Here is a 26,009-nt window from a genome sequence, read left to right as displayed (position 1 = left end):
TGATTCCTACCTACCATTTATTTTGTTTCATTTAGTTTTAAAATAAAATATATTAAGTGAAATGCTCTCTGATTTTCCCTAGCCTTACATATCACAAAAACCATGAAAAATATTGAGGTACCTGAGACCAAAACTGCCTCCTTTGAATGTGAGGTATCCCACTTCAATGTCCCTTCTATGTGGCTGAAGAATGGTGTGGAAATTGAGATGAGTGAAAAGTTCAAGATAGTTGTGCAGGGAAAACTCCACCAGCTGATCATCATGAACACCAGCACAGAGGATTCAGCAGAATACACGTTTGTCTGTGGCAATGACCAAGTCAGTGCCACCCTGACAGTAACTCGTAAGTACAAAAACAAAAACAAAACAAAAAAAAAATGTATATATATATACACACAAACACATACATTCAGTGGACTCATTATTATTCCATATCCTATACTTTTCCTTCTCCAGCATATATTCTACTAAAAAAAAAAAAAACAAAAACAAAAAACTTGACTGAAACATCTAGTGTGTGTTCATACTGTTAGGTGCTAGCATTCCCACTGGATAAAATTTCCCAATTATAGTAGCATTGAAAAGCTACCCAGAAAGATGCTTCATTGTCTATCACTTCATCTTTCTGCTCCTCTCACAGTTGGCACTGTCCTATACAGGGCTTCAAGGAAGACATCAAAGCTCCTCTCTCTGAATTGTAATCAGTTCAACAGATGTACCAATAGCATATCAAGTTTTCATGCTTCACCTGTGACCACACGCATTGTATTTACATGAAGTTCCTTTGGGTGTTTTCCCTTTCCCCCTTTGCAGCAATCATGATTACGTCCATGCTGAAGGACATCAATGCTGAAGAAAAGGACACCATTACTTTTGAGGTGACGGTAAACTATGAAGGCATCTCTTACAAATGGTTAAAGAACGGTGTGGAAATCAAATCAACTGACAGGTGCCAGATGAGAACCAAAAAGCTCACACACTCACTGAACATAAGGAATGTTCACTTTGGAGATGCTGCTGACTACACATTCGTAGCTGGAAAAGCTACATCGACAGCCACACTTTATGTGGAAGGTATGGTTTCATAAATGTCATAGCAATAGAAAAAATATAAAACATACCATGTAAAATGTTAGTCCATCAGCTGATGAAGAGATAAATAAAAGGTGATATGTCCATACAGTGGGATATTAGTCACCAATGAACTGATGTATGCTACAATGTGGATAAACGTTGAAAAATTTACACCAAGTGAAAGAAGTCAGCCACAAAGGACCACATATTGTATAATTCCATTTATATGAAATGTCTGGAATACCCAAATCTATTAAGAGTTAGGTTGGTGGTTGCCTAAGGAGAGAGTGGAAAGAGTCTGGAGTGATGGCTAAGACAGTGGGAAGAGTCTGGGGAAGTGAAATGTTCTAAAATTATGGTAATGGTTGCACAACTCTGAATCTGAATACACTGGCAGTCATTTAATTGTATACTCTATATGAGCAAATTATATAGTATGTGAATTATATATCAGTAAAGCTGTTAAAATGTTAACTTTTTACATGCTCTTTTCAGCTCGTCATATAGAGTTCAGGAAACACATTAAGGACATTAAAGTTCTTGAGAAAAAGAGAGCAATGTTTGAATGTGAAGTCTCTGAACCTGACATTACTGTACAGTGGATGAAAGATGGTCAAGAACTGCAGATTGCAGAGAGGTTAGTCATTTTGTCTTGCTATATCCCAGTAATTCTGTTTCTTTTGAGTCACATACATTAAGCTCCAATTTCCATTTCATCCACAGGATAAAGATTCAAAAGGAGAAATACGTCCACCGCCTTCTGATCCCATCTACACGGATGTCTGACGCGGGACAATACACGGTGGTAGCAGGAGGCAATATGTCCACTGCTAACCTCTTTGTAGAGGGCAGGGATGTTCGCATTCGAAGTATTAAAAAGGAGGTTCAGGTATTGTCTACAAGCTGAATTTTTTGAGAAATCATCAATAGTGCCTAATCCATAGTTTTATATTTTAATTTTTGACTTCTAAATTTTCTTTCTTTCTTTCTTTCTTTCTTTCTTTCTTTCTTTCTTTCTTTCTTTCTTTCTTTCTTTCTTTCTTTCCTTCTTTTTGATATATAAATTTTCTAGTCACAGTCTTTTAAAGATTAAAAACAGCTCATCCCTGCTGGCTTAGATTCTTATGCTGACACCGATTTAGTCACAGTTTCTACTCACTTGGGGAATACGAGTGTCCTTAACAGCTGTCTAAGTAATTAAAGCATCTGTAGAAACCTCACTGTAACAAGTGGCCACTAGCTGAGCAACACCAACCAGAAAAGAACTAAAATTTAAATTATGATGTTCAGACATCAATTAGAATTAAGGAAATTTAAAAGGAGGTAGCATATTCTTGGGTTTCTATCCAGGGAGAGGCAGGTGTGCAAGGACTTAGTGACTGAGAGCTCTTCCTGTGAGGAGTCCCAGACTGAGCAGTGCCAGACTCCTCATAAGGATGCTGAGCAGACATCTTTGCCCTCTACTGTGTTTGCAGAGCTGATCCCTCATGGGTACCAGTCTTCCCAAGTGATGTAATGGAGGGAATGTGTTTAGAGGAATACCTTTTGAGTTCAACTTCATCATATTGCTCATCCAAAGACCTTAGGCCATAGTGAAAAAGCTTTCAATGAAGATTGAGATTACCTGAATGTCTTCCATCCTTTATTTTCCAATTCCAAACCTTTTTTTTTTTTTAACTTTGAAAGCAAAGATAATAACTTTGACCTAGCGTACCAAGTTATTGTTCATATGATATGAAATCAAGTTGAATAATGACTTCAAAGAGCTCTATAAATAATTGAAAGCCCCCCATGTAATATGTCATTACTTTTGTTATTATTAATTAAGAAGCAAACATTTAAAGATGAAATGATTGTCTCCCTGGGCAGCTTCCCTTATTAGTGCAGGTATAAACATGATTCTCTATAAAAGAAGTTTGGGTAATATTTGCCAAAGACTAGGCATGAAAAATTAGAGTATTACATAATCAGCACAACTTATTATGTATAAACTTTGTATGTTCTTCAAATGAACAGTTTTAGAAATAAGAGAAAACTAGATCAGTTTTATTTTTATGTTACTCTTTCAACAGGTCATTGAGAAACAGCGTGCTGTGGTTGAGTTTGAGGTCAATGAAGATGATGTAGATGCCCATTGGTATAAAGATGGCATTGAAATTAATTTCCAAATCCAAGAACGACACCAATATGTGGTAGAGAGAAGAATCCACCGTATGTTTATCTCTGAGACCAGACTGAGTGATGCGGGCGAATACACCTTTGTGGCAGGAAGGAACAGAAGTTCTGTGACTCTTTATGTCAATGGTATGTAGGAGAGATTTAACCAATTTTGTGGATCCATCTGGAGTAATCCTGTCTTTTAAGTAACTGAAGATCTGGTAGTTCCTGGGAAATTTCTAAAGAATCCATGGTACTTATATGAATGCAGATACATTTATTTTCACACTATACCTCTGAGAAGGGGAGGGTAGCTGTTAAAAGTATTATTGAGAGGTCATTTCCAGGAAGCACCTAAAGGCCATATACTCATGTGACTGATCATCACTGTTGAACATGCACTGTGTTATCAATTATTATATAACCCAAATGTGTTTCTAGATACTGTTTTAGTTCTCTGTCCTAAGTACTTAAGTACCAATAGCAATATTATACAGGTGATAGGGACATTTCCAGCCTCTAGTGTGAAGAATCTGGGAGAATCCTAAGATTCGCTTTGAGACTGTGGAGGGAGGGCCTAGAGCCACAAGCACTGTGCAGCTAGGTCCTTCTTACCCCTGAGCTCAAAGACCAGAAGCTGGAGTTCCACGTGCTACCAAACACCCCCAAGGAGCCCAAGAGCAGTCAGTCCTCAGGAGGGTGCTATTAAACCTCTGCTTTCCTCATTAGAATCCTTAGTGCTAAATTTGAGACTGGTCTAGATCCAAGGCTAACCTAGATACACAAAGAAAAATAGAACCTCTCTCCTGTCCCCATTCTGGGCTCTATCTTGAACACAATACCCATGAGACAGACACAGGAACACTCAAGATTCACAAAATGAACCATTTACCAACATTTCCTGGGCTCTTAGAAGACCAACTGATCACAGTATCCAGTTTTTACCTCTGTATTATGGTGGAGAAACTGAGGCATGAAGTAAAGTTCTCTTCTATAGTAGTGTCAGAAACCAGCCTCGTAAAAGTCCTCTCTCCCTTTTTCTGGGTTATAGGGACTTCCCAGGTTCCCTTGTTCATTCAACACTGAGAATAAGCCTTAATTAACATAACATGTAATTGAATTTAACTAGATCTGAAATAGTATTCATTCATTCTTTCAATACCTACTGATTACATTTCACTGGCACCTATTTTTAATGAAATGACAATGATATATACACAAATCTTTGCAAAACAAATAAACCTGAATGGGATGAGCTGCCTCACCACATGACTTTTATTTGATTGATTGATAGATACTGGGGATTGAACTTAGGGGTGCTTTATCACTGAGCTATACCCCTAGCCCCTTTTTATTTTTTGAGACAGGGTCCTCCTAAGTTGCCGAAGCTGGTCTTGAACTTGTGATCCTTCTGCCTCAGCCTCCCAAGTAGTTGGGATTATAGGCATGTGCTATTGCACCTGGTTCCAAAAGACTTTTAAAAATAAGTAGCACATGAAAGTTGTTCTAGGATTACTTTAGGTATTCAGTGCTATGCCCCATCAAGAAACTAAAGTAATCATGTTATACTGAGATACAGCATTCTCAGCAGCACCCTCTACCCCATATTATAAAAAAAAAAAAAAAATCTTCTAAAGCTATTCCCTCTACTTGAGGGCAAAATTCCTGCTTAGAATAAATAATGTTCTAATATTCTGAGGCAAGTAAAGATATCACAATTCCAAAGTTTTGCTTCTGGCAACAAATGAGTGTAAAGTCCTGTGTGTCTTTACACTTCTTACAGGCTGTTTCTGTCCTTTTCTTCCAGCTCCAGAACCGCCCCAAATTCTGCAAGAGCTCCAGCCGGTCACTGTGCAGTCTGGCAAGCCTGCCCGCTTCTGTGCTGTGATATCTGGCAGACCACAGCCCAAAATTTCCTGGTACAAGGAGGAACAGCTGCTTTCCACTGGCTTCAAATGCAAATTTCTTCATGATGGGCAGGAGTACATGCTTTTGCTCATTGAAGCTTTCCCAGAGGACGCTGCTGTCTATACCTGTGAAGCCAAGAATGACTACGGAGTTGCCACAACCTCAGCTTCACTTTCAGTGGAAGGTAAGAATGCTGCTACTCCCCAGCTTCAACTGAAGCCTGCCAGCCAGCTCCTGGGCTCTCCCAGTGCATTTAAATTACAATCTGGATCTCATAAAAGATTCTACCCAACTTTGAAAGCGCTCCATTTGCAAAATAAATGAAGATAAATCTGCATGCTCCCTTCTGTGAGGTCTGTATGGTGAATTAATCATGACAAATCCTTTGGTCTTTTTGTTTAGTTCCAGAAGTTGTGTCTCCTGATCAGGAAATGCCAGTTTATCCTCCTGCCATTATCGCCCCACTTCAGGACACCGTCACTTCCGAGGGAAGACCAGCCCGTTTTCAATGCCGAGTTTCTGGAACAGGTAGGTTTATAAACAAACGCTATCATCACTAGTATTTACAAAGAATGATGGGAAGAATAGGTTCTCTCCCCTTTTCCTCTGTCATGAGCATCTCTTATGCATAATGTGAAGCTTGATGGGCATCTAGCAGGCTTACTTGAATTATTGAATGAAGAATTAGATCAATGTTTTCTGCTACTGTTTTGGAGTCTTAAAAATGTTAAAGTGGTAAGTTTTGTGTGTGTGTGTGTATGTGTGTTTTCACCACAGTTAAAAAAAATTAGCTTAGTGTTTTCCACTAATCATCAAAAAATGTCATGTTCCTTTATGGATATAGATGCCCTTTTATCCTTTGATTGAGATATTACAATGACAAAATTATTTTATTAGAGTAATTATGATAGCATCTGTAAGTGTTTCAAAGAAGAGTCCATTTACATGTAAGACATTATTTAATCTGTGAACAAGGCTGTATGAAAGGTCTATTCCATTGGAAGGCAATAGTGCTCAAAAGTGGGAGCTTCATGGTCAGAGAGACTGGATTTGAATCTTGGCTCCAATGTGTGACCTTCAGCAAATATATGGTTTTTCTGTTTCCATTTCCCTCATAAGTGAAGATATTATTGCATTCAACTTAGAATATACATATCTTGAGGAAGAGATACTTAACACGTACTGGAACCTGGTGTGTGCAAAATGGAATCTACTAGAAAGTAAGCTCTATGAGAGCAAGTGTGGATCCTTACCCAAGAATAGCACTTGGTACATAGTTGTCGATACTCCATAGCAGTGGTGGATTGGACAGTGAATAACTGTTACATGACCAACAGCAATCACTGAAGGTTATTACCAGGATTAAGCTACATGACTCAAGTCAGCATAATGCCCAGCACCATCATATAGTAATCACTCTGAGTTCACTGCTTCTATTTTCATTTGGGGCTTACACCAAACACTATCAGTCCTTCGCCTCCCCTCAGAAGTCTGACCTTGGAAAAATGAAACAATACATGTACTGCCATTTCAAACCAGTTATGATTGCATACTGACCTCAAATAGAGATGAGATAAATCAAAGGAATAAATTATTGATTTATCCTAAATGAAACTCATTTCCTCATTTGCTTGGCTTTTGTATACCAATACCAAAGGGAAATTCACAGAGCTTGAGTGTCTCACTGCACTCTTATTCGATTTTATTGTTTTGTTTATTGTGCTTCTTCCATTAGTTTATAACCCAATCTCTACCTTGCCAGGATCTATTTTCCTAAACACGTTAGTGTTTCAATAGCTCTTCTGACCTAATGATTTCTTCCTGTGGGATGAATATGGTAAACTGGAAACCAAATGGACCTCTTGGATTGTATGAGCAAAATTAAAGTATATTGCATATAAAGCACCAATAGGCACAGCTGCCAAGTGACTGGTGCTCAATGCATTCATTTTATTATACCCACAGAGAGGCTGTATAAGCATAAAAGTCTAGTATTGGATGAGCAACACAGGCAGATACCAGAGACTTTCTGTCTTTGAGCCGCAGTGTTCAAGAAACACTAAATATCAATAAATTTGGACTAATCTGATAATAGCCTACTAATAAAATAAAGAAAATTTATTTTAAAATCAAATTCACTTAAACTATACTAATTTATCCATTCATTGAATTTTATAGGAAGTTTTTCATATTACACTTAGATATATATCTTCCAAAGTAGTAATAGTTACATAGTATAACAGTGTAGTTACAGTATAGTTATATTTATATACTGATTTTTAGTCTGTAGAAAATGTAGTTTTGCCTTGAAGGTGTTGCAAAAGCATATTTTAAGACTTCCATAAGACTCTGGGGTAGAAAGAGAAGAATTTGGTCTTTTTTGCATGACTAATGTCTTTAAATGCTTGAATGGGTCTTAAAAATTCATGAGATCATTAACTCCCTATGTGTGGTAATAGTCGTATACATGTAGAGGCTTTAGCATCCTCCTGTAGACGTATCTTCTATATGACAGAAATTGAATTCATTAAATAAAATGCCCTTTCAAAAGCTTGCCAAATCTCAATTTCATTCCCTGGATCCAAAAATATTTCTACAACGCACTCTGACTAGGTATTACCTAAAAGAGTAAATACGGTCCTTCCTTCTATGAAGTGGATAAAACTGAGTTTTCAAAAGCCTTGCTGTATTTCTGGGGACTCCTGAACCATTCTGCCACAGGGTTCCAAGCCATCTGGTGGTGCTTTTCCCACAGTGAAAATGTTATCTGTGGCAGGTCTCTGGTGACCCCTACTGGTCAAAGACAAATTTAGAAAAGTAGAATTTTCAAGCATAATACAGCTAGCTTCATATTAGTCAGTATCATTTATTCTTATTAGTCAGTATCATTTATTTGGAGGCTGACAGTGACTGATAGCTAAAGGAAATGATAACTAAGTTGTCTAGTAGTGAGGGATGTCCATTATTCATTTGAGCATCTATTCCGTTTCTATTCTACTGACATTTATTGTGCCCCTACTGCTGCGATGTTACTCTTGGTACTGGGGGTGCACGGAACAGGCTCTTGCCTTCAGTACCTAGGTGAGGAGATACAGCTGGACCAAGGTTGTAGGTGCCATAACAGGTCCACGCATCGGTCTGAGAGATAGTTGGATGAAGCTGTATGAACTGGGGGATGAAGAAGTAAGCCCATTGGGCACAATGGTGTTCCAGGCAGAGAACATTCATAAAGTCACTTCATGTGCCAAAAGCGACAAGTGATTAAGTTTGGTTGGAAAGCGATGTCATGAGGGGATGAGGAGGCTAGAAAGGAAGGCAAAGGTCAGATACTAAAGCGTTGGTATTTTATGCTTAGGATTTTGGGGTTTATCTTGTTTACTTTGAGGAGTCAGTGAAGGGTTTTTAAACTCCTGGGTAACAGGATTCATTTTTTAGAAACAATACTGTGAAAAGGAACAGCGGAATGGACAGGTGTAGGAGGTGAGACTGGAAGAAGGGACTGGGGAGAGGCTGTTATCATAGGCTGGAGAATGCTGGCAGGCCTTCCCCAAGGGGAGCCAGGAGGGAGAAGTATGTTGCCAAGGGAGGTTTTGCCCTTTAGCTCGTTTGCTGTTGGCAGTCCATGTATATCCTGGTGCCTCATTCAGTTCACAGAGAATAAACTGTCAGTGGAAATAGCAGAGAACCTTGTAAGGGAACAAATGAACTCTGCATCCTCCCATTTCCATTGGTGATTACAAAACACACCTAACAGATTAAGTGGTTGCAGGATTGCTGTTCAGTGCATGTGATGGTGTTGCCATGTCACATGTCCCTACCTTTTGGCATGAAATTGAAGACACTGTGATGTTAGGTATTCCCACTCTAATGACTGACTTATACCAATGGCTTATAAAGCCTTTCATGCATATTATGTCATTTAATTCTCATAGCCATTTTATACAATGAATTGTGACATTCCCCATTTTCAAATGAGAAGACTGATCAGAGAGGTTAAATGACATGGCCAAAGTCACACAGTGGTGCATTGCCATGTTGGAATTCCATTCTGTAACTTAACTTGCTACCTTGGAACAACAAACCACAGTGCCTCATTCAAAGGAGAACCTGCAGTTTATAAACAATTACCATCATAGAAAGGAGAGTAACCTTCATAGATCAACAGTGCTGCCAGAAGGCTAAGACTTGTTAGAAGATTCCTGTGGAAGGTATTGTGAGATAGGAAATGGAATAGTTCCAAAAACAAGGTAATTGGGCAATTAAAACACCTAAATTTAAAGTATATATTAGCATAAAGTATAACAATGTAACACTTTATCCTTTATTTGGGCTTTTATTTCTATTAAGATGGCTCAAAACCTATATGAAAAGTTTTATTATAACTGCTCCTTGGGAAAAAAAAATAAATTTTAGTTTAAGGTGCCCAAATTCCCTGAAACTCTCAGTGTCTGTCAGTTTGTCTGTCTCTCTCTCAATTTAAAATTTTTCTATACAATTATTTGTGCCACACATGCTACTCAGCTGCAGCCTTCTGATACCTGACCATTGGTAACAAAAATACATATTTTTCTCTTCAGCCTTCAAGGATGTCTACTTTAGACTTTATAGAATGTTGATTTTTTTTTTCAGCTGTCTTTTTGATTGATCCCTATGAAAACTGAAAGTGGAGATTTACCTTACTTCTGTCTCAGAACACAACCACATCCCAAATCTAGTCCTTCATAATGACTGCTTCTCAGGACCATGTTTTTCTCAAGGTCACTGAATTTGTCAAAATTGTATCCCTGTATCCACCACATGATATGCAAATGCCTCAGAAGACTCTAACTAAAATTCTGTCATGTTAAATATTTCAAACCAGTTTGATAGAGCAAGCCAGATTTTTGTAGAATCATGATTCCTTCCTGAAGATGAAATGAAGTCAATTAACAGCAGATTTGGTCTGTCCAAAGGCAAAGTATAGTGTCCTTAAGATAAACATGAAATGCAGTCTCTAGTCTAACTGATAGTGTGTTTGCAAGTAAATTTTTAAAACCCACTTATTTGGGGAACTTAAATATCTGCTTTTCTTTTGGGTACAGATCTAAAAGTGTCTTGGTATAGCAAAGACAAGAAAATCAAGCCGTCTCGGTTCTTTAGAATGACTCAGTTTGAAGACACTTACCAACTGGAAATTGCTGAAGCTTACCCAGAAGATGAAGGAAGTTATACTTTTGTTGCTAATAATGCTGTGGGTCAAGTGTCAAGCACAGCCAACTTGAGACTGGAAGGTAGAGTAAAGCCATTTTAGGCCACATTTAGCTATAGCTCTAATCTCACAGCGCCAGTAACAATTACTAAATATTTCATGTAAATCATTGTTGGTCCTACCATTTTCTTTTAATTCAACTAATTATTTCCATGTCATACGCAGTGCTCTTGCTCCTCAATTACCCCTTATCCCCATAAGTCATGGACCATCATTTTTTATTCTGCCTGCTTTTTTTCCCATAGGCTTGTGACCAGTCATGGTTGTCACCAGTTTTCATGCCTCCTGATCAGCCTGTGTCCTAATGGAGAGATGCTGAAGGAATGGGCATATTTGCTTTCCCATTTAGCTAGAATGAGAATCATTAAAAAAAAAAACACAAAAAAAACTGAGTGCTATCACCCTCCCATTGTATTGACACAATTATGATTGCACAGGAGGAACAGTAGACAATCGCATGTCTGTTCACGAGCTGGAGGTGTTCACTATCCCTCATAGAATGACTGAGTGTTGAGGGGCCAGGTGTTAAGGTGGATTCACATTTCGGTTTGTTGGGAATCTTAAATTGTAATCAGATATACCTCCTCCTGTCATGGAGCCACTTTAATTCAAAGACAGGATGACATTTTAATGCATCAGACTTTTTTTCTGAATGAATATAGTCTAAGTAGCATTAGGTATACACAAATACATAGGGATTTAGGAAAATGTATGTTTATTCCTTAACTTTAATTAGATTTAATAATTAGATGTTTCCTTCATAATGATTTTTAAGTGTTTTGCAAAACAGAAAAACTTGTTTTACAGAGGAAGAAAAGAACACCTAAACCCAGTTGTTGAACTTTACTATTCTCAAACAATATGATGAAGTTCCTTAAACAATTGGTGTCTCAGCTTTCCTGTCTGGGAAATGGAAGTGAACTCATGTGACTTTGATTCAGTAGTGACACCCAATGGCAAAGCATTAGGATTGGACTTGGGTCTAGTTCGTTACTCAAATTTGTGACAGATCTATAGACAACTCCAAACGCGTTTTTGTTTCAGTGCAGGGAAAGACATTAAAAACTGGCATGCTTCTTTTCAGGATTTAGCAAATATGAAGAAGTTACATCAAACTCCCTGTGGCATGTCTCTTCATCAGTTTCATTTAAGAAGGAGGCCCTTGGCCAAAAACCCATCTTCATCCAACCTCTATCAAGCCTCAGGGTTCACAGCGGGGAGACAGTCAGATTTCATGCAAGGGTTTCTGGTGTTCCCAAGCCAGAAATCCAGTGGTTTCATAACCAGCAGCCAATTCCACCAACAAGAGATGTAGTTTTCCATTTTGAGGAGTCCACAGGCATGGCTTTATTGCTTATAGTTGATGCTTACTCAGAGCATGCTGGGCAATATTCTTGCAAAGCAGCCAATAGTGCTGGGGAAGCCACTTGTGCAGCTACACTCACAGTGACTCCAAAAGGTAAAACCCATCTTGCTTCGAGGACTTTGATTTGCTGCATACCTTCTAGTCCCAATGTTACTAATGACAGTCTCTACCGTTTGTTTCACTGCCTACTGTGATCAGTCTGTAATTTACTAATAAAGTAACACCCAACAAGGCTCCCCAAGTCCTCAATTGTGGCTTGACCTATGTACCTTCAGTTTCATGTGTGTTCTGTGCATTAGAGAACCAATAATTATTTTATTAGGTACCAACTTAGCTTGACTTTTTTCACTTTTCTAGAAACACTGCATCAATAAATGATCTATGTGCTGTATATTGTCTATATGATGGAGGGAGGATAAATGGTATCCCAAATAGAGTCAGCTTAAAAAAAAAAAAGGAGGGGTGGGGAAACAGACCATGTCACTCCATATAGATGCAATGACAACAGAAGGAAGAAATCAGAACTGTATGGCATCCGCATAAGCCATCACCAGCCACTCATCACTGGATCACTGGGAATGAATTTTCTTTTGTGTGGTCCTGACAGCCGTACTGCATCTGGCATGCTGCTTCCAAGTGACAATGATGTCTTTCATCTTCATCTTCCATGCTCTTATATGTTACTAACCTAGCCGAGTGACAAAGTTTAGATCTTAATATTCTTTTCTTTTTCTTGTCACTTGATTATACAGTGCAAGCCCTAGATAGGCAAAGTTCTGGGAAAGATGTAAGAGAGTCCACCAAGTACCAGGCAGTGGCAGATTCCTCTTTCACAAAGGAGGAGAGCAAAATATCCCAAAAGGAAGTTAAGTCATTTCAAGGATCATCATATGAATATGAAGTGCAGGTTTTTGAAAGTGTATCTCAAAGTTCTGCCCACACAGCTGCCTCTGTTCAAGATGTAGAGTTGCACCATACCACGTCCCTTTCACAAATTGCAGAAAGCACTGAGTTGTCTGAGAAATATACTGAAGAGTCAATGGGTGAGGCACCGAAGATTCTCCTGCACCTTCAGGACCTCACTGTAAAGTGTGGCGACACTGCTCAGTTCCTCTGTGTTTTAGAAGACATATCTTCTGTGGATGTCACCTGGACTCATGAAGGCGTAAAAATAGAGGAATCTGAAAGAGTGCAACAATCTGGAAATGGAAATCTTCAGTTTCTTATCATATACAATGTTCAGTTGGCAGACCAAGGACTGTATAGCTGCATTGTACACAATGGCTATGGAGAGAAGACCACATCGGCAGTATTAAGCGTAGAAGGTGGTTATTTGATTTTTTAGCTATGACTTGCCTCATTTCATCTTCATCGCTTCATGCAGCTTTTCATGCAACCATGCAAATTGAAACAATATGTTAATTAGAATGTCTCTGGCATTGTCTTTATAAATGACTTAGAGTAGACCAAGTCAGTGGCCAAATTGTCATGATAATTTGATTCTCCAGTTTGGATTCAGAAAGTTTAACCTTCAGGTCCAGCTTCAGGAAGGAAGTCAAGGTTTATTTCATATCTGCTGCTTTTTATAATATTTACCCAATGCAGCACCTAGAAAGTGTACCAAAGAAAGCTTAAATATTATAGTGTGCAGTGTACTTATTGGGTATTCATTATTGTGTCTGACAGTGTGCTAAATTTAAATTTTATTGTTTTGATAGTAAAAGACTCCCACTACCCAATTATCTACCTTTTCTTTTCAGATTTGGCAGTTCTAGTTGTTTGTAAGGAGACTATGAAAATAGAAAATTGGGTACTGAAAATAATAAGGCTCTCTCTGGACCAAACATAGGGATTTGTGATACTTCTCAATAAGTGAAATGACTTTTGCAGCATCAGATTCCCTGGAATTGCAGAATTTTATCATGGCAAGATCATTATTTTTGTCATTATTGTTCTTGATTCTTCATTATGTCTGCAAGAACACAAATAAATCTGTCTAGGCAAAGGATAACTTCTCCCTGTCACCCTAGCCTTTCTTTTTAGATGCTGAGAGAGTGAGAAAATCATTCTTCAAATATTAGAAGCTCACATTGTGCATCTGCAGGCAAAGGAGCTTCACTGAGAACTGTGGAAAGAACCTAGTAGAAGGTCAGACATCCCCAGGGGTCTGTGGAAAGCTATAAACTAAGTTCTTCCACGATCCTGACCGTATTGTGGAGATGTGCATAGCCATCTCTGCACTGAATTTTGAAACTATCGTTATCCTTGCTGCCTGACAAGACTATTCATTTAAAATATCTGTGATTTCCGCTCACCAAAAAAGAACCATTTTCTTTCTTAATCAGAGATGTTGTTCTGTAGACATTCTTGGTCCTATTTCCATAGCCTACAAAAACTGAGGTCTAGTTATATAAAATAAGTTGGAAATTCCAGAGCATCAACCCTCAATTTCACTGTGACTTTTGGCTGGCAAAGTAATCACAGAATGAATGACTGCTTATCTGGAGGTGTTGTCTACAAGTCGTGTAGGTGACAGCTGTCACAGTTTCTGCACAAATGTGAAACTTGGAGTTGACTGTGCTGTAGAAGCATAAGAAATGTAGGTCTTTCAACTTGCTTCCTGAGAATCCAGTACTATATAGTATAGCACTGAACTATCACATAGTGCAGATCTGAACTAGGCATTTTTACCCTAGGATCTCTAGTTCACACAGTTCCAAATAATTCTATTATTAAAATGTTCTTAAAGCAAGAGCTTCTTTTTCTTTCTTTTTTTTACAAGTCCAGACTGCCTTCCTTATATATATGAAACTTAAAAGTTAAAACACTTTTAGGTGTTAGAGAGTGAAGGATCAGGCACAGTCATGAAATTGTTTGACATAAACCCAGTATTTATATGTTCCTTTTTTATTTGGGCCTAAAAGTGTTCATATAGGTCATGTAGTTGTCCACTAAGATCAAGCAGGAATGTGAATCTATAAGCCCGTTTGAACAGAGTTCTTATGTGTGTAATAAACATAGGTGTATCATATCTTTGTTTGGCGACTAACATGCTACCTTTCCTTCACATCCTAATGACATTCCATCTTCTCTACCTTCAGCACATATTTTATTCTTATAGACACAGCTAATTTATGCCTTTTTCTAAATTTATTCTTACCTAGCAAAAGAATCGCAAACCAGAACAGTTACAAAAGTTACTCTTGGTTCAGACACTAAAAGTATTAAAACACTCAGAGAGTCACAAATTAAAACAACCCATGAAGTAAAAAGAGAATCTTCAAAGAAAACATCAGTTTTGTCTGTGACTTCATGCTGAAGACCACAAGGAACTGAGAAGAAAGGGAGCCAAGATGGCTGACGCGATGCCACAAGGACCGTGGAGCAAGAGTGGCCCCCCTGTGCCAGTGATTCCCAGGAAGCTGCCCCGCAGATCACTGCATCTAAAAGTTCTGCCGGTTCCTTATATAATAAAAGAAATTTTGAGTCTGGGAGTCTTTGTTTCCTTCTTTGATGTGTAATGGGTCTTTAAAGTTTGAAGTTTAAAGCTTGAAAGGTGATTCAAATCAAAAGAAGATATGCTAGCAAAAAAATGTTTAATTCTGCAGGAAAGACTGAGAATAGCCCTTAACTAAAAATGGCAAGCTAGAAAATGCATGTTTCCAATAAACGTGATTTCATCTCTTAGCAAGTGCACAGTCAATAGGATGGTCAGTTTAAGAAAAGATATATTCCTTTAGTTTGTGGATTGCTTTTCTGAATGCATGCAAAGGCATGGGAATTATGGGACTAAAAGTAGAAATTTAATAGAGAAGCTAAAATAGAAATGTTTTTAATCTCTGTCAACATTGTCATGTACTTCATCAGCTCATTGATTTGTTTGGCATGGACTTTTTGGTGAATTTGGGGGATGCAGTTTTCTGGTTTTATAGTAAATTATATAAACCATATAAATCATGAATTGATGCTGAAAGGATATGCAGTTAATCACTAAAATATCTTTGTTTTTCCATTTTAGCCTATGAATCAATGTTACATGAGAGGATTGAACAGCAGATTGAAATGGAGATGAAAGGTATTGTTACAATGAATGTGAGATTAAAGTAGAAATTCCAAAGGATTAATAGAATCCTTGAGCCACCTTCTTTCTCTTAGCACTATTGAGAAAAATGACATAGATGTACAAATATATCTCTTAGAGTATATATTACTATGTCGCATGCCTGGTTTAGTATGCTGGTGGTTACATGCATTTTACAGTAATTTTGTTGTATGGAAATTTAAAATCTTATATTTAAACTGTATCAGCCATATTCAACCTCATGTTTGCAGCCATTTTCAAATGTGTGTATTATAAAAGTTATCATCTTAATGCATGAAATCATGAAGTAGAAGTTTGTTTTCAAAATCACAGTGAACTCAATTGAACAATAGGCAATAACCTATCATCCTCAGAATGCAATGTCATGAATGAATTATGATTGAAATGCTACTTTACTTAGGATGTGTGAAAACATTACATTCCCATTCTTGGTTTACACTTCATGCACATATATCATCTTAACATTGATATGTCTTACACTGGCTTGCAGATAGCTGTCTCATGTGACCCTTATTGCCTGCTTTTCTTTGCATAACATCGTGACTCTATGGCTGTATTAGTTCGAATAAACGCCTTCTCATTTTATTTTAGCTAATAGTTCTTGTATATATTAAATAGTTAATACTCAAAAATATAATAATTTAATCTACAATCAAAAGGATCAGAAAGGGCGTTTATTCCACTCTCTGCAAGTCAGGTAAGATTTTCCCTCTAAGTCATCAAAACAACAAGGTTTTCCTGCTCTCAAAACAAATATGCACAGGACTATGTTATTTTGAAATGCATTTTTGCTTGTTCAAGAAGAAATTTCAACAGTTTGAAGAAAAGACCAGACAACGAACGATTTTCGTGTCAGAATCTTTTAAACAGAGCATGGTGTTGCGTTTATTCGAACAAATATGGTGAGTGAAATTTTTTATGGATTTGTGAGAATCTGTAGCATGCACTTTATTTCATTTTTCGATTTTGCAATTTACTTTCAACTTTTTCAAATACAATGGAAAAGAGTAAAATGCTTTATAATTTAATTTTTTTTCAGAATTATTCACCGAGGAGGAAGCTGAACATTCAGAAGGAGATACACGTGATGCTTTTTCAGATTCTGAAGACATAGACCATAGCTCCATGACCGCTAAAAGATATGCAAGTAGAATATCATCGACAAGCTCCTGGCCTGAATATTTCAAGCCTTCTTTTACTCAAAAACTTGCATTTAAATATGTTTTAGAGGGTGAACCTGTTGTCTTTGCATGTAGATTAATTGCCTGTCCAACTCCTGAAATGACTTGGTTTCATAATAATCGGCCTATCCCAACAGGTCTCCGTCGAGTCATAAAAACTGAGAGTGATTTACATCATCACTCTTCCAGCTTAGAGGTTAAAAGGGTCCAACATAGAGATTCTGGAAGCTATAGATTATTAGCTGTTAATAGTGAAGGGTCTGCAGAATCAACTGCCTCATTGCTTGTTATCCAGAAAGGGCAAGATGAGAAATATTTAGAATTTCTAAAAAGGACAGAACAGACACATGGAAACATGGAGGCTTTAGTAGGAAGGAAGGAAGATAGGATAAAAGTTGACCTGAGGTTTACTGGCTCTCCCTTTAACAAAAGACAAGATGTGGAACAAAAGGGAATGAGGAGAACTATACACTTTAACACAGTAAGTCCTGGCAAAAGAACAGATTATATGTATGATGAAGAATATTTAGAAAATAAGTCTGACATAAGAGGATGGCTCAATGTAGGTGAAAGTTTCCTGGATGAAGAGACCAAAATGAAGTTGCAACGTTTACGGGAGGCTAGGAGAATGTTAGTGGAGAAAAAGAAGTTAACTCTTCTAGATGTGTCGCCGGAAATAAGCTCAAGCACTTTGAGAGGTGAACTTAGTGATAAAGATATTCTGTTCTCAAGAGAGGAAATGAAGAGCGGGTTTGTGTTGGAGCTTGCAGAAAACAGAGATAAGACAGATAATTTACCCGAGTGTGTCATCCAGCTCCCATGCACCCTCCCCAATAAAATGGATCAACACGTAGAATCCAGAAAACCTCCTGTGAGCTTACAAACTGCTGTTGATGAAGAAATTCTCCAGACTGAAATTAGACAGAGGCAAGAGGCATTTCTAGAAGAAAATCTACAGAAAGACTATTTATATGATAGGACTCTAGGAAATGAAAACATGCAAGCACAGGGACAGTATGAAGAAATTATGAGCAATACTGCAATTGAAGAGTCATCTAAATATGTCACTAATGTATATGAAAGTGAGGAAATATATGAGACTCCCGAGAATGTTTCTCAAGTTCCTATACCATATGCCAGTGAATCTTTCGATACACTTGTAAATATTAAAGAAAGTAAAGGAATAGATACTGAAAGAATGAGACAGTGCGATTTGAGAGAATTACAACATGCAGCTTCCACAAAAGTTGATGAATTCAAAAGGGAACAGGAGGAAAAAATGACCAGATCCTTTGAAGATTCTTTCCAAAAACGTCCACAACGTTGTCCACCTTTATTTCTACAAGAAATTGAATCGCAGGAAGTTTGTGAAGGTGACTGCTGTAAATTTGTGTGTCATTTTCAAGGATATCCTCAACCCATAGTGACATGGTATAACAATGATGTACCAGTCCCACGTAATCAAGGGTTTATCACTCAAACGTCAGAAAACCATTCAATGTTAACTTTTTCTTCTGTTCATCCTCAAAATGAAGGTTCTGTTACCTGTGTGCTGTTTAACCAATATGGAACAGTAAAAACAACTGGTATGCTTACAGTGAGAGCAAGAGAAAGGTATGATGTCCAACCACAGAAAGTCCAAGTATTCCAGGACTACACGGAGGAGGAGGAAGAGCTGGCTTTGGTGTTTGACCAAGCAGAAGGTGTCCATCCATCTTTGAGTCGAGAGGGCCAAGCAGATCTGCATATGTTAAAAACTCATGCACCAGGTCATCCCTCTGCAGACACAGAATTGCTCTCCTTCCCTGTAGAAATTCAAATAACAGCAGCCACTCCAACCCCAGAACAGGATAAAGAGTCAAGAGAAATATTCCAGTTGGAACCTGAAGCAACACCTCGAGATCAAACAACTCAGTCACCAAAACACAAATTTATATTCTCATCTGATATCACTAATGAGCCACCAAAAATGTTACAAGAAATGCCAAAGCATGCCAGGTGTAGAGAAGGAGATTCTGTGATTCTTGAATGCTTAATAACTGGTGAGCCTCAGCCAATTGTAATGTGGTTTCAAAATGGAGCCCTTTTAATACAGAACCAGAAGTTCCAGTTTGAAGAAGTTGATTGTAGCTACAGATTATATATTTATGATATTAATTCTCAAGATTCTGGGAAATATAAATGTGTTGCTGAGAACAACACAGGGACTGTTGAGTGTGTTTTAGATCTAACTGTGGAACCTGTCACTTACAGGGAATATAGTCAATTCAAAAACATTGGTGAAGTTTATACACCATATTCCAAAGATCAACAAGTGCAAATTCAGGGAGAATCTGTAAGGGCACATTTTTATGATTATCCAGCTGGCACTTTTACTCCCCCATCAAATATAAAAGAGTATTCTGTAAGGGAGTATTTTCAAAGTCTTGAGACAATTGAGCAGGAAGACCAGAAAGATCAGGTATACTGTACAACTCCTAGAGAAAAACTACCCAGATTTATGCAGGGTGCTTCTAGATCCATGAACATTAACAAACCTCTCAGGGCTGAGCTCATACAATGTCAAGATGAAGGGAAAGAGGAACATGTAAGTGGAAAATCAAAGCTTCATCAAGCAGAGGGTACTGCTTATCCAGGTGTTGATGATTTCAGTGATGTTAATATTAGGAAAGAGTTAAGAAATGATTTTGGAAAAGTTGGGTCTGAATGGGAAACTGTGCAAGAGGATGCCCAAAGAGACCATTTATTGAATATCCACTCTGAGAGAACTTCTGAGAAAGTACAAAATACAAAAGACTCATCTACCATTATATATGAAGAACCCTTTGATGGAGAAAGATACTACCCAGGGAAAAAGGTGAAGCATAAAATAATTGCATTTGAAAAGTTACAACATGTAGAGAAAGGAATTCTAGAAAAAAGACCTACCAAGAAATCATTTGTTAATCCTCCCCAAAGGAAGCTGGAAGACACAGACATTTCATTAAAGCAAAGGGAATCAAGATTAAGTAATCTAAATGCAAATATGCATCAGGCAGAGAAAAGGTCTTCAAACACTGAGCCAGATTCAGCAAACGTTGTAATGAATTTGAAACTGCTTTCCTCTCAAACTCATAAGGAATTTGAAGTACAAGAGAGGGAATACCAGAAAGAAATAGGCTCCATAGTTCAATCTGCAGTTTCTGACAGGGTTGAACATGAAGCACCTATTACATTTGACCTAAAGCAGTTTCACTCACAAATAGAGAATGCAGGTGTAATATCCCAAGAATTAGATAGTGGTCAATCAGAAGAAACTTATTTTAAAACCCAACATCCTGCTTCAGAGGCAGCTGACACTGAGTACGTTGTATTTGATCTAAAACAAATGTATTCACATATAGGAGATCCAGCTAAGGAGTTTCAAGGACAAGAAACTAGGCAACTGCAGGAAACATACTATAAAGAACAGGTTTCTAGCCCTGAGACATTACAATCTGGTACCCAGAGTACCTCTCAAAATATACAAAATAATATATATACCAAACAAGAAACTTCTCCTGGTCAGGAGTTTTCAAACAGAACTCTGGTGGAGAAAAGTCATACTGATGCAAATGCCTCTTATTTAGAAAAAGAAATCCAACATGTACAGGATCAAAATATAGCAATTTTAAAGACTGAGCATTCTTTTAAGTCCTTTACTGAAGCAATCTGTGATGAATCATCAACCCCATCTGCTGGTAGAAAAGAAACTGATGTTTCTGAGGAAAACAGATCTCTAGAAAATGGAGGGACAAGTTTCGTCTCACAGCTGAAAAAAGCAGCAAGTGAGGAAAAACTTTTAGAGGTTTATGAGATGGAAGAAGAAGGCATCAACCCAGACTTGGCCTCATTCCAAAGGCAGGATGATGGGACACAGGGGGACACAGATGGAACTTATAAAGGTGATGTTCAGGACGCAGATGCACTCCACAGACAGCTTTCTCTCAGTCAATGCTTGCCATTCTTGATGACTGGAAAACAACCAAATCCAAATGAACAAATAAGCCAAACAATTGAAGAAAAAGGTTATGAAGAAGTTCAAGTTCAAAATGGAGCTTCTTTCCCCACTATAGAAGGAGAAAAGATGGAAACTTGTTTTTCAGAGAACCTTCCTAAACTGGATGAGACACATGCAACAGAAGCAATGGAGTCTGAGACCTCTCTAACAGAATATTTACTTGCCGCTGGAAAGCATGAGGTGCCTGAAACCAAAGATGCCAAACACACAGCAAAACTTGTCCAGAGTGAATCCATCACTTCAATGGAGGTTGAAGAAGTGACTTTCAACACCGTGTATGAATACTACAACCAAAAACAGGAATCACTAGGTCGTCCATATTCTCCTGAATCTGATATTTCAATCGATGTGGGAAGCATAAGCAGTGAGGAAATCTCAGAGTTAGATCAATTTTATACTCCCCCATCATCTGTGGAACATTTTGAATCTCCAAAGTCTCCTGATTTATATTTTAATCCTTCAGATACAACTAAACAACCAACTAAAAATCCAGGAAGTGACACTATTGAAAGATACTCCACACCTTTAGAGGAAGTTTCTGAAAGGTACTCCACGCCCCCGGGAGAGGCCCTGGAGAGATATTCTACACCCCCAGGAGAGGCTCTGGAGAGATATTCTACACCCCCAGGGGAAGCCCTAGAGAGGTATTCTACACCCCCAGGGGAGGCCCTAGAGAGGTATTCTACACCCCCAGGGGTAGCCCTAGAGAGGTATTCTACACCCCCAGGGGAGGCCCTAGAGAGGTATTCTACACCCCCAGGGGAGGCCCTAGAGAGAGATTTTATTCCTACCAAAGGACCAAACCCCACTAGAAATTTTAAAATGTCCCCATCAAAAATAGAAAGGGAAGACAGTACACCAAACGAGCATTTCCATACGCCTACAGAAGAGAGAAGCTCAGTTTATGAAATATGTCGTTCCGATTCATTTGGCACACCCAATGAAGCCATTGAACCAAAAGACAATGAAATGCCTCCATCTTTTATTGAGCCTCTGACCAAAAGGAAGATATATGAAAACACAACATTAGGCTTCATCGTTGAAGTTGAGGGCCTTCCAGTTCCTGGTGTGAAATGGTATCGAAATAAATCCTTGCTAGAGCCAGACGAAAGGATCAAAATGGAAAGGGTGGGTAATGTGTGCTCTTTGGAAATTTCTAACATTCAAAAAGGGGATGGGGGAGAGTATATGTGCCATGCTGTGAACATCATTGGGGAAGCAAAGAGCTTTGCAAAAGTGGACATAATACCCCAAGAAGAAAGGGCGGTAGCACTCCCACCTCCAGTAACACATCAGCATGTCATGGAGTTTGATTTGGAAAATACCACCTCATCAAGAACACCTTCTCCTCAAGAAATTGTTCTGGAAGTTGAATTAAGTGAAAAAGATGTTAGAGAATTTGAGAAGCAGGTGAAAATAGTCACAGTGCCCGAATTTACTCCGGATCATAAAAGCATGATTGTAAATCTAGATGTTCTTCCACTGAACTTAGTAGCTCCAAATATGGATACAAAAGGGGAAGAAGACAGAGATTTAAAAATTGATCTAGAAGTATTTGACATGCCTCCACGTTTTATAACACCTATTTGTGATTTTAAAATTCCAGAAAATTCAGATGCTATATTCAAATGTTCAGTCATAGGCATCCCTACACCTGAAGTTAAATGGTATAAAGAATATATGTGTATTGAGCCAGATAATGTGAAATATGTGATTAGTGAGGAGAAGGGAAGCCACACCCTTAAAATTCGAAACATCTGTCCTTCTGATAGTGCAACATACAGATGCAGAGCTGTGAATTGCGTAGGAGAGGCTATCTGTCGGGGCTTCCTCACCATGGGAGATTCTGAAACATTTTCGATGATAACAGAGAAAAGTAAAGTGACTTTAAGCAGTTTGAAGGAAGAATTGGTCTTAAAAAGCAAGTATGCAGACAGCTTTTTTGAATTTCAGGTGGTGGAAGGGCCTCCCAGGTTTATCAAAGGCATTTCTGATTGTCATGCACCATTAGGCACAGCAGCATATTTCCAGTGTCTAGTCCGTGGCTCTCCAAGACCCACCGTTTACTGGTACAAAGATGGGAAACTGGTCCAAGGAACAAGATTCAGTGCTGAAGAAAGTGGCATAGGGTTCCACAACCTATTTATAACAAATCTAGTAAAAAGTGATGCAGGTGAGTACAGGTGTGTAGCAACAAACAACTCAGGCATGGCTGAGACTTGTGCTGTCCTCACCCTAACCTAAAGAGAGATGGTTTAGCACCTCAGTAACGATTAGAATTTGAGTGCTTCCACATTTTCCAAAGTATATGGATCTAAAAACTTCCAAATTAGTCCACTCTATTTGAATACATTACACCAAAGACCCCTGGGGAAGTATTGTCTCTGTAGAAATCTCATCCTTGTAATACATGTAAATATTCTTGTACCTAACTGTGGAATCCTCACTTGTGTCAATTATGCTGTGTATCATCAAGCACAATTAAATATCTCCTTGGCTACCTAATTGTCTGGACTTCTGCTTTACCCTAATTCCTCCTCCAAAAAATTTTAGCAAGGTGCATTCTTGTTTAGCAGACCACGCCAGATGACCACGCAAATTGGTAAGAGAAAATTCCTTCGCTCACATTATAAGTCATTTTTGGAATCATAACTCTTTTGCATCCAAAGTATGCCAACTTACCTGGACTTAGAATAGGTAAAACGAACAACAAAAAACAGTCAGTAATTAACTCTATAATTTGTTTTACATTATAATCTTAGTATACTAATTTTGCCTCTTTTAAAGTTATTTTCATTATTAATATCTCTCTTAAATGTTTTAATTCTCATTGGTTTTGAAGGTACCAACTGTGCTCTTTCTATGAACAGGGTTCATCTAGATATTTGCAGAATATGCAAATAATGATCTTTCCAAGTTTTGGAAATATTTTCTCAGCTTTTGAGATGGTGTCAAATGTAAAGTGAAGCATTAACTTAATATTGGTCTGGGTACAAACAAGGAAATTACCGTCTTGTATTTACATGTAGATTTTAAACTGCATTTCTATTTTGCAGTCTTTAAGATTGCAAAAAAAGAAAGTGGGGCATTTTAATGATTCAGACAATATGGCAATTCGTATTTTAGTGTATATACAGTTAGCAAGATAATCTTGTTATTTTATTGAACTTTATCTTTAAAACTAGAAATTAATAAGCATTCAAATTTCATTAAGATGTTTATATTTCTAAAGTCTTTAATTTTGCTTTGCAAAATTGAAAGTACAATAAATTTACAAACTCTTAACATTCTATGAACCCAAATTTTCTCATATAAAATTTAATAAATACAAAGAAATTCAGTTTTCTTGTCTAAAAATGGGTTCAACCAAAAGATGTCAACAATAAGATTTAGAATCATTCTAATGATAACTACTGTTAATATAACTTCTAATAAATTTTAGTTTTGTAACAGACAAGAGAAATTATTTTGGTAGTGAAATTTTAAATCTTAACCTTCCTCCAATTCTCAAATGACTTATAATTATCTAGCAGCATTATTTATCACCTGCACTAGGCAATATTTAAGTAACATAATTGTTTTAAACTCACTAATTTGAATTTAACTATAAAGCACTTAAATTTAATTTACAAAAGAATTCATGTATCCAATTATGCTTATTGTGTTTTTTTCAAATATTAATTTTTTATCCCCATGATGGGAATTTTTTATAGTCATCCAAATAAAAAGCAAATTGGAAGAATGTACAGAAAATAGGCAGAGAAATCAGACTTTCCCTGCACTCCCATTGCCTAGATTTATAAACTTATTTGTTCTGAGTGGTCATAACTCATCAGGATTTAGACACAGCACAATGGAACAGTCACTTCTACTTTAACCGGTGAGCACACACTGTCTTCCATAATAATTAAAACATCAAATCACAAATTCCTGAAATAAAACTAATTCTATAGTTTAGGGATTTAAGATTCTATTCTACTTTTAACCATATAATGTGTGTGAAAATTAATCGAAATTCAGATCATAACAAACACAAGACCTTTTTACCCAGACATCTGTATCATAGCAACAGTTTAGAGCCTGTTTCTTGACAAAGAAGAGGAAGGAGGGAAGAAAGGAAGAAAAAGAAAGAAATATTTTAATGCCTTACTGGCTTTTCAGGAAGAACTGAAAAATATACTTTTATTCACTTAAAAAAAAAGAGAGCTTTATTTGATTTTGTTCATTAGAATTCTTTCAGACTCAAATGCACTGAACTCAAGAATATGCAGAACAACAATAAGAAAAATACTCCTTGCCTACACACTTGGCTTACTTATTAATAGTTGTAGATTATTAAATGAGATTTTTATTTTCTGACTCAATGACACATAACTTAAAAGCCTAAAATATTAATTTCTCTGATACTGGAGAAAGAATTCATTGTATCACACATGGTTGAATTTAGATACAATTATTAGCTGCTACCGCTTTTAACTATACCTTTCGTGTTTCAGAACATTTGAATTTCATTTACTATCTTTTTTATGGTTAATGCAAAGTGTTTTGAAGTAAAGAAAAATCTTTGAAAATATTTCAACATGTTATTTTAACTATTTTCACATTCATTCCCTATAGATATTTTGGAAGTTCAAGTGAAGGGAAAGATTACATGACTTATATAGATCAAATGTAAGCCTAAGAGGCCACTCTTAGTACATTAAATTAGTCAGTGTTGTATGGCTTACTAGATGCAATAATACCTGAGATGATTCTACATGCTATACACAAGTTTTACCAGTGTATTTTCAGCCAACAGACATGAGTCCTACCTTCTAATGCTGTACACTAGAACAGAAAGTCATTAGGGCATATGAGCATTCCATGCAATGCATTTGAAGTGAACTAATAAAATAATAAAACTGCTTTTTCAGTAAGGCAATAAAACTGCTAGT

At 37.4% G+C, this 26,009-nt stretch overlaps 1 protein-coding gene across 2 annotated transcripts in view; it reads left to right on the top strand.

The window, feature by feature from the left end:
• The window catches only part of TTN (titin), a 265,677-nt gene that overhangs the window by 36,550 nt on the left and 203,118 nt on the right, over positions 1-26,009 (top strand). The window contains exons 37-46 of one of the 2 annotated variants that reach the window (XM_079130305.1): positions 83-343; positions 814-1,074; positions 1,570-1,711; positions 1,798-1,963; positions 3,147-3,378; positions 5,039-5,323; positions 5,542-5,667; positions 10,221-10,409; positions 15,772-15,828; positions 16,895-24,223. In XM_079130305.1, the coding sequence (XP_078986431.1) occupies positions 83-343; positions 814-1,074; positions 1,570-1,711; positions 1,798-1,963; positions 3,147-3,378; positions 5,039-5,323; positions 5,542-5,667; positions 10,221-10,409; positions 15,772-15,828; positions 16,895-23,319 (8,144 nt within the window). In that variant the 3' untranslated portion in view covers positions 23,320-24,223. Of the gene's footprint in view, positions 1-82; positions 344-813; positions 1,075-1,569; positions 1,712-1,797; positions 1,964-3,146; positions 3,379-5,038; positions 5,324-5,541; positions 5,668-10,220; positions 10,410-15,771; positions 15,829-16,894; positions 24,224-26,009 lie in introns of those variants that run through there. The other variant, XM_079130304.1, reaches the window with a different exon arrangement.

This window comes from Sciurus vulgaris (genome assembly GCF_902686455.1).
Source record: "Sciurus vulgaris genome assembly, chromosome: 3".
NCBI classification, from domain to species: Eukaryota; Metazoa; Chordata; class Mammalia; order Rodentia; family Sciuridae; genus Sciurus; species Sciurus vulgaris.
The sequence above is the reverse complement of the archived record's forward strand: the minus strand, read 5'-3'. Positions and strand labels throughout refer to the sequence as shown.